The 9,298-nt window shown below is 47.9% G+C and overlaps 1 protein-coding gene across 6 annotated transcripts in view; it reads left to right on the forward strand.

Moving 5' to 3' along the window:
• The window catches only part of Cdgapr (GTPase-activating protein CdGAPr), a 294,951-nt gene extending 286,333 nt beyond the window's left edge, over window positions 1-8,618 (forward strand). For all 6 annotated transcript variants that reach the window (XM_077707302.1, XM_077707303.1, XM_077707300.1 and 3 more), the window contains one exon: window positions 3,783-8,618. In XM_077707302.1, coding sequence (XP_077563428.1) covers window positions 3,783-7,102 — 3,320 coding nt within the window. In that variant the 3' untranslated portion in view covers window positions 7,103-8,618. The remainder of the gene's footprint in view (window positions 1-3,782) is intronic.
• Window positions 8,619-9,298: the final 680 nt, after the last annotated feature.

Consider the following 9,298-nt stretch of genomic DNA (forward strand, 5'->3'; position numbering starts at 1 on the left):
ATTTTATGGTGAATTTTCCTATGTAGAGTGATAAACAAAGCACTGCTTTATGCCACATGCCATGCATTGGTGTTTCATGCGTGGTGTCACCTCAATAAGTGGTGCTTCCAATTTGTTATTTTTTGAAGAGTTTCAATGATGACATAACTTCATCTGGAAAAGTATTGCCAGCCGATAAATGCTTGAGGTTCACACAATTCTCATAGTGGATTGACCTTCAGAATGTGTTCTCGACATGCATAAATAAAGCTGATTGCTGCATTGGCCACTGTTTATTTTTATTAAAGGGGGAGGTGGGTCTTTAGACAATTTTTTTTATTATTAGGGCCAGCTCGATGAAAATTGGCAGTCTTAATCAGTTTTTTACACTGATTTCAAATATGTAATTGGTTTTGACATAGCTTCATTTGTTCAAAAAATACAACACTTTGAAATTTATTTATTGAGGCATTTCTTACGGGGGTTTAGAGCAATTTCGCATTAGCAAACTCAATGATGATTTATACGGACATAATGCCAAAGGTCTACTCTGGGGGGCTATGCTATTTTTATTAATTTTGAAGACTTTTGCAAAGCATGAAAGAGGTGAACATTTGATATCAGCAATTCGTATAAAATTGCCTCATTTTTATTAATTTCTGCAAATAGGTAAACAATGACAGAGCAATCAAAATAGCATCACCCCCTAGATCAATTCAGTACGAATACAATGGTACCAGTTTTGTCATCCTAGCCCAAGAGCAACATTACAAAAACCCCCGTAAGGCAGAGCTTGGTCTTGCAAAAAAAGAAACTGAGAAAATTGCATTTGAAGTTTCAGATCACGGTAACTTTTGCTACAGCATAGCTACAACAATATAAATAGCATCATTTTGTAGCTCTATTCTTCACGAAGAAAAGCATACCAAGTATGTGACTGTAACACAAAAATAACTGAAAAGATTGACGTAAATTCACACGAATACCGTACAAATTGCAAAGGAAAATTAAATTTTCTACTGTTACACCTCAGAAACTGTACATCCTCATTCACCTTTTCTCTGTGTCTTTACAGAATACAGAAAGGCACTAATACCATGTGCTGTTGTTATTTTTGCGCTACCAATGAGACTAAAGCACAGCAGCCACCCAGAACTAGATTGTCCTGCAATGCATCTCAAATCTACAGCAAGGCTGTAGGTGAAATGCACTTTGGAGATCAATGCTTCAATGATGCAAATAGCATCAGCTGCTAGACCAATTCAATACAAACGAAACTATACCAGTCTTGTTATCCTGGCTCAAGAGTAAGATAAGGAAACACCCCGCAAGGAAGAGCGTGACCTCACAAAATAAACTGTAGAGCTGCAGGTGGACTTCAATTTGGTGATGGATACCAGAGTGATAAAAACAGCATCACCTGCTAGATCTAATAATTAAATGATACCAGTCTTATCATCCTAGGTCAAAAGCCTGATAGTGAAACACTCAGGCAGAGCATGACATCGCAAAATAAGAGAAAGGCATCTTTAATTTCTAACTCTTGCTACAGCATAGCCCAATATAAAAAGTGCCGTGTCACTCTGTTCCTCAAGAAAAAAAAAAAAAACAAGTATGCGACCGTACCACAAAAATAATCAGGAAGGCTCTATGCATGTAATGAAAAACTTTTGTAAACAGCGCTGGAAAACTGCACTTTTTGCTGAACTTCAAGTACGGTAGTTCCTACTTTGCACTTCCTTCAATGTCTATGCAAACTAAAGAAAAGCACAAACATATTGTGCTGCCAACTTTGTTTTTCACAAATGAGACCAAAGCACAACAGCTAACTAAATCCGGACGTTTTCACGCGGCGCTTTTTGGACCAGATTCGTACGTGACAGGCGATCTCGGCACCGCCGTCTACGGCGTCTTCCATCGTGTTTCCGTACGCTTGCAGCGCGTAGTTCCTTGAGGTAAAGGTCTCCAGGCATTGCGGCACGAGACGTAAAGACGTTGTGACAGAATTGCAGTCACTAACGGCAGAGAAAACACACCCGAATTGCAAATACTGTGGCGCCGAACGCGTGCCTGCAAAAACAAAACGAAAAAAAAAAAAAATGGTGGCTCAACGGCGCCGGTTAATCAGAGACGCGGAACGGGGGGCTCGACTCGAGCGCGCCTGCTCCTGCCAATCAGCGGCTCCGAAACGACCTTCGGTAAATCGGCGGTACCGCTCGTTCTCCTCATGCAACGCCATTTTGAGTTGGCGCAAAATACGCACAAAGAAATCAGCTACAAAGCGAGCCCAAGATGGCCGCCGCCGGCAGTCTGCTTCGAGTGTGGCGCGCGCGCGAAGTTCAAGCTTTTTTAGCCCGTTTTTTGGCGTTTTGTGGCTCCCGCTGCGTTTTCAAAGTCGTTTTTGAGATTATTCCCGATCAAATTCAGCGGTGAAACTTTTAGAGTAGGTGCTTGAAGGTACAAAGACTTCAAAAATGTGTTTTTCCCAAAATGCGTATTTTCGCGATTTTGGACCATTCTAAGACCCGCGTCCCCCCTTAATACACTTATGGTAGAATACCGATCAAGCGCCCCACCCATGCAAGCGCGCCCCTCCCATAATCCGAGTATTTTGAGTTTCCGCATACTGCTGAACAAGTGCCCCCCCCCCTCTCCCCCAAACCACTCTCTTATGGCCCAAACCAGCGAAACTGGAACCACCCAGGAACGCTTCTGACTGCGCTATTGTCTATTCCGAAATCCAATCTAAGAACACAGTGCATGCTGTACATTGTGGGCATACATGCCGCCGTTTTGTTATCGCCATCTGACAGGGCCGAATGTGCTTGTGACTTTGTGACAACGGTGGTTTGTGATATGAATTCGTATACAGATAAGAAGAAAATTGAAGTCATGGAATGGCATACCCAATCAAAGGGATCGGCAAACATCAGAGGTTGTAGAAGAAAAAAAGTTTATTTTTTAATTACAGAAAAACTGTATAAAGATCATTTTACAACCTTGTAAAGCATTTTGGACTGATAAATTAGGAACAAATAACTGAAAAATGGACGGTGAGAGTAAATATTGTGAATTACATGGAGAATCGATTAGTATTTTCAATAACTGCATTATTTTTATTTTTCTGGGGATGTGGGTGGGGAGCGCCGCCATTTTGAATTAAGGGACTGTTCGGAAGAAGGACCCTCTCCCCGAAATTTTTTGAACTATCACCCTGGGGGGGGGGGGGGGGGGGGGGGGGGGGGGGGGCTTGCTTGGTATTTTACGGTAGTGCAGCACACACTGCTGGGGTTAATTTTTGGTTGCTATTTATTTTCAAAAATAAAAGCAATGCTTAAGAAGGGGGTGCGGGCTATTTTGAGACCTTTGAGCAACCTTTGTTGATCCACGCCTCTAAAAAATGTTTAGCTTTTGCTCTCTCGCTACAGTGCCTTGTAAGTGCTCAGCAGTTCCTTCGCCTTTGTGCTGAGTGAGCGAGTGAAAACGTGCTTATTCCATTTCGTTGCGCTTCTGCACTGCTGTGAATGACTGTAGGGTTCGTAGTGGAATTTTCAGGGAAGAGGAAAGTGGGAAGGGTGAAATCTGTTTCAGTGACCTAGAGGCAACACGTTCATTTCTTGGAGTAGTAGAGCTCCTTGCGTGTGACCCACCCACGACCTTAAAGCCTGTTGACAACTACTTCATTTGTGTGCATACCTTTTGCAAGCATTTGCAGGTTTTGCCTTTGTTGCCATCTGGTTATTTCCCCTCTAGCAGTGCAGCTTCACCTTTCGTAACTTTTTGACCTTGCTTGTGCTCTGCAGATGCCTCGAGGGTCCAGCCATTCCAGTGGCTCCCCGAAGGGACACCTGCCTCTTCGCCGACTGGTCCGCACAAGCATGTCCGCTCCGTCTCTCACGACTCTTATTTTGAGCGAGGAGGCCTAGACATGTCCCTGGAAGACGTGCACGCCGTGTATGGGCTCGGCCAGCAGTCGACTGGTGGGACCAGCAAGCAGACCGCCCCCGCGTGCCCCCGCAAGTCTCCTCGGAAACAGAAGCTCGACCGGGACAGCAGTGACGGTGCCAGTGCGAAAGTGCAGCGGCTCAGCGACTGCTCCCAGGAACCCCCCACATTCCACTCTAGTCAGGAGGCCCCCACGGCGGAAGGCACGCTCTTCAGCAACATGGCCACCGCTCCCCCTTCCAGCCACCCGGCTTCCTCCTCCCACCCGCTGCTTCCGACGTTTGCCACAGTGCCCGACGAACAAGGTCCGGATCGGCGGCAGCAGTCCAGCCGCTCGCTGACCCCTTACTCGAGCCGACAGCCACTTGCCGTTCACAGCCCGGACGATATCGAGCCATACACGTCCCCGTCCCCGCAAGAATACCCACAGCCGCCGAGCCAGTTCCGGAATCTGGCGGTCCCGCCTCAGCACGGTAACGAGAAGATGGTCCTGGTCGAGGTGCACGCCACTGAAGAGAGTGATTCGTCCCGCGAAATGATTGACGGGGGATTGGTCTTCCATCGGCCGTTCGTCGAGGACGTGGATGAAGCCGGTGGCGGCCAGTGCGGAAGTGCGAGCGGGTCGACCGATATCGACGAGTCCGAGAACCACGTGGGGACGACAAGCTTGTCCCTTGCCGAGGACATTGCGACGTCACTCAAGATGAGCTGCTGCCAGTTTGACACGGACTTCTTGGTCGGGGATACCTCCCGTGGCGCGAGCCTCGAAACGAGCTTTCTGAACCGCGTGAGCGCCTCGCTTCCGTACATTGAAGACACTGACACGTCGGCCTCGCCGTTGTCTTCGCCATGTGCCGGCTGCGAGCTGCTTCCCCTTGAGGCATCGACGACGAGGTCAACGCCGTCGCCCATTGACGTGCAGCAAAGTGAGGTGTGTGGTGGCAACAGCAGTGAACAGATGAGTCCATCGCTTGTGGCGACTTCGGTTGTGGATGAGTGTCTCGAGACTGCTGTATCTGTGATGCCAGAGGATGATGGCCTTCGGACGTTTGTGGACAGTGAACTGAGCGGTCACGGCGCTCACGGTGACATGGTGCAGAGGGTGGAGGCACTAAATTGCAGTGTGGTTCCTGCCGACGGATCAGGTACCGTTGCTGCGGCCAGGGAGAGTTCCTCCTCAGATGAGGAAGAGGACCACGAGGAGGCGATGCCGTACTCTTACTTAGACGAGAGCCCGCTGCTGAGTGACGCTTGCAGCGCTATGCTTCATTCTCAAAGTCAGGACCAGAACCTATGCCTTCTTTCTCCTCGGGAGGCTACGGCTATTGAGGGCGAGGGAGAGTCCCCCGACTTAATTGAGGCAAAGGACATAACCCAGGAGCTTCTGAGTTCGCCCGAGGAAGAATGCAGAATGCAGGAGGAGTCCTGCATTGCCGAACCAGCACCGATGGTTTGTGACGAGAGCGCCAATGCCGGAAAAGAAGTGCCTGAAGGTACAAAGCACATGTTAGTAAATGTTGCCTGCAGTGACGACAAAGGACCAAAAACTGTTTGTGATCAGGAATTGCCTGTAACCAGAGAAGATTATCTACTTAATTCTAGTCCAGAAACCTCACTTAATTCAACTCACTTACCCGACCATGATGTCGTTTTGGAGACTGCCTCTCATTTGGACACTGCCATTTCACCTAGCCGTCGAGATCCGGTCGATATCGCAAGTGCAGCCAAGCGTGAAACATGTTTTGAAAACACGGCAGCCTCTGATGTGTCTCTGACCGAGGTCCAGAACAGTACAACTGTCGATCCACAATGTGTTATGGAGCCGGAGCCTCTGGAATTAGTTACCGAGCCTGTGGTTACTACTCTCAGTGACGAGACTGAGGCCAAACTTCTTATTGATTTTAGCGAAGATGAGGTGCAGTTGAGGTCATCGCCGCGCCCTGCGAGAATTGTCGAAGCGAAACGAAAGTCCGAAACGGCCAGGCCGAATGCCGCTGTTGAAGCAGAGCGAAAGCGTTTGTCTGAGCCACCTCACTACTCTCGCTCAGAGAAGAGGGGCTCTGTGAAGGAACTCATGTCGAAGTTCGAGCCGGCAGACACACATGCCGGCAATCCAGACCTGAGTCCCTCAAAGACCTGCCAGCCCAGCCTGTTCACCCAACTCAAGGTCATGCGGCTCCAGTCGCTCAAAAACCCTTCGTCTCCCTCCACGAACTACGACCCCTGGTCCGACCCCATTCTTGACCAGGAGGACCGCGACGACTGTCTAGGTCACATGGAGGAAGTCCTCTGCATCGACAGTACTCCCAAGAGCAATGAGGCCTCTGACGAAGTTCAGGCACCACAAAAAGCGCCGCAGGCAGTTGAGCATCCCGCTCAGGAATCCGAGGTTGACAGCCCTGCTGGGGAAATTGTTTTGGACCTAGCTGTCTCCGATGGCAAGGCGAGGCCATCGACCCTGGAATTGCGGAAGGTGAACATACCAACCCAGGCCACTGAAAAACGGGTCGACCAGCCACCTGTGCCCAAGGTGGAAGCATCGCGAAGTTCTTCGGTGCCACCCGTGGAGAGCGAAGTGAGTCGCATGCGGATCGAGAAGATCAAGGAGGAACGCCGTGCCCAGCTGAGGGAGAAATTAAAATCCGAGAGCAGCCGTTGTCAGCCGGACGAAGCCGCCATGACCAAGGCAGAAGCCAAGTTGAAGAGGACCTCGGATGACGTTGGGCTGTGGAATGTGGACGTCGTGCCACTGCGGCAGGCAAATCGCGAAAACGAGCGGCAGCAGATGGCCGGTGTTAGGAGCTGGCCAACGAACAAGACGACACTTGGGGACCAGAGAAAGAGGGACTCGGTGAAGCAGACGACCATCGACGTTGTGGACGCTGCAGGGAAGAAGCCGCCCATTGGCAGGACTTCACCCGTGAAGACTGCTTTGCCAACAAAGACCTCTCCCGTCAAGGGGCTGCCCACGAAGACGTCGCCCGTCAAGACGTCGCCTGCGAAGTCTCAGCCCTTGAGATCACCTTCCCAGCAGACGGACGCCATCACACGGAGGCAGGATCTGTCACCACCAAAACGGATACGGGACAGGGCGGCCATGTTTGAGTGCCGCAGTCAGAAGGAGCAAGCACGCCCTGCTCCACCAAGGCTCGCACGGGCCGACTTGTCTTCGTTTTGAGAGAGAGAGAGAAAAAAAGTGAAAACCGGACCACCATTCCAAAAGCTGTTTCACCGTGCTCTCTTGCGGCTACTGTTCTTTTTTTAACTGTTCTACCAGAAAAGAAAGGGCCCACATCTGGGTTTCCACTGTGTTGTTGCGAGTGACTGCGGAGGATGAAAAGGTTTGGTGCTAATCTGCCGTAGTATCCTGTGTATACGTCGTAGGGCGCTGCATTGTTTATCTTTCATGCTTCACTGCATTCGGTGAACCCTTCAACAAGCGGTTGTCAATAATCACGGAGTGTGTTCACGCAATTCATCACAGACCTCTTTTCTGGGTGCTCTTCTGCATGGCACCGACTTCATCTGGCACAGGGGCCACCAAATTTGGCAAAGCGTTCACCGAGTAGTGGTTGATGCGCTGCGATTGCTTGTCTGCCAGGCCAAACTGCTTCCAACTAAACAGCCAAAGTATGCGTAGTGGCAGAGACGAGAGACACTGCATTGCTGTACAATGGCCCGATTCCTCCATCGCTGGGATGCTGCTCAGTGTTTGTACATGTTGTATGCTCATTTTCTTTGTTTAGGGTGCACTGGTGTTGCACCTCATTCTTTGTCCCTTTCCTTTTTATACTGAGGAACTTTTTCTTGTCATGTCTGCAAATTTTTTTTATGCCTCGTAAAAGGTTCAAGGCAGGGTGTACACTTGGCGGCATGATGGTTCGTACGAAAGGAAGAACAGTAGATGTGCAACACCCTAGAGCTGCTGTCATTCGTTAACTCAAATTGGTCCATGCGCCTAATGCCCTTTCACACAGCTAAACACACCTGAACACATTTCAAACATTTAACCTGGACACAATTAACACATCCACTTAACACACCTGAACACAAACTTTCTCTACTGGAATGATTTGAAAGGTTGACGAATCTTAGGTTTATTTGATGTTTTACGAGTACTATTATTTGTTTCTCCTTTACAGAGAATGTGCAGTGTACGCAGCACGAAAGACATGAGATTTTAGATCACGTTTGTGTGTATGTGTGTGCTACTCGTCCACTGGTTTTAGTAATCATTGTCAAAAGTGTTTTCGTGTGGTATCTGTTCTCGTCCTTTGGCACTAACCATCATAACCTTTGCCTATTCGAAGATCTGGTGTACACTTGTTGAATGAGCCTTTGCCTTGGCGTCTTAATTTTACTTGTGTCCGATTTCAATGACTGCTGTGTAAATACTTGTTGCTGGTTTTTACGCTGTAATATTATATATAATATAGATATATACATATGAACATTTATGAGAAATACAAATATATGTACGTGGCATCATCATAACAGCCTGCTTGTGGCCCGATTTCTTTTACGAGCGGTATTTATGCATATCTTGTGCGCGATCGCTGTCAGTGATATTAGACTTCATAAAGTCGGTTGAGGCCGTTTGTTTGTGACCAATGTGTTGGGGCAAATGCGTACATTGACGATGTCATGCCTTTGCGTGGACACCAGGAAAAAATAAAAACGCAGAGCTCAACAGGTTTGGCTGTAGTGTTGAAAAACGTATCCATAGTCGTTCTTTGAAGAGTTGTTTGCAAGGACCCGCATGCATGCAAATTTGCTGGTTCTGTGCAGATTCAGAACAGCAGATTCAGGCCGTTAAGAACATTTCTATGAATTTGTAAAACCTTTCATATAGGTACACGATGCTTTTTAAGCCTATTGGAATGGGATAAAGTGAGTACTCTGTAAGGGCTTTTGAATATATCTCATCACTGTAAAGGGCTAGATAGGGATGTGAAGCTACCGTAAGTGCGACGAATACCAGGGATAGTCAAGAGGTAATCTCCATGAATAGTGCAAAAGCATCTTGATTGTGTACTGCCCACTGGGGGCTCTTGATAGACTTTTGGTAGTAAATGGTAAGTGGTCACAAAGCTATTGGTGTACAATTACCCATAGCCTGTGTTACTCTGACAAGTGGCGAAAAGCATCAAGAATACAACTAGAAAGTCTTATTTCAAATAATGCAGCAACTGTGGATGGAAACTGCCATATACTGACAAAAAAAAAAACACATATCTGGAGACCATTGGGCAGCTGGAAAAACAAGGACTATGAGTCACAGTGTGTTATCAAAATGTGAGTGATAGCATATTCTCAGTTAGCTTTCTGATAGGTTGTCACAGTTGGTCCAGCTGCATTTTGATTACTCAAGAAA

This window comes from Haemaphysalis longicornis, unplaced genomic scaffold (genome assembly GCF_048455015.1).
Source record: "Haemaphysalis longicornis isolate Haplotype H1 unplaced genomic scaffold, Haemaphysalis longicornis Haplotype H1 scaffold_4, whole genome shotgun sequence".
Classification (NCBI taxonomy): domain Eukaryota; kingdom Metazoa; phylum Arthropoda; class Arachnida; order Ixodida; family Ixodidae; genus Haemaphysalis; species Haemaphysalis longicornis.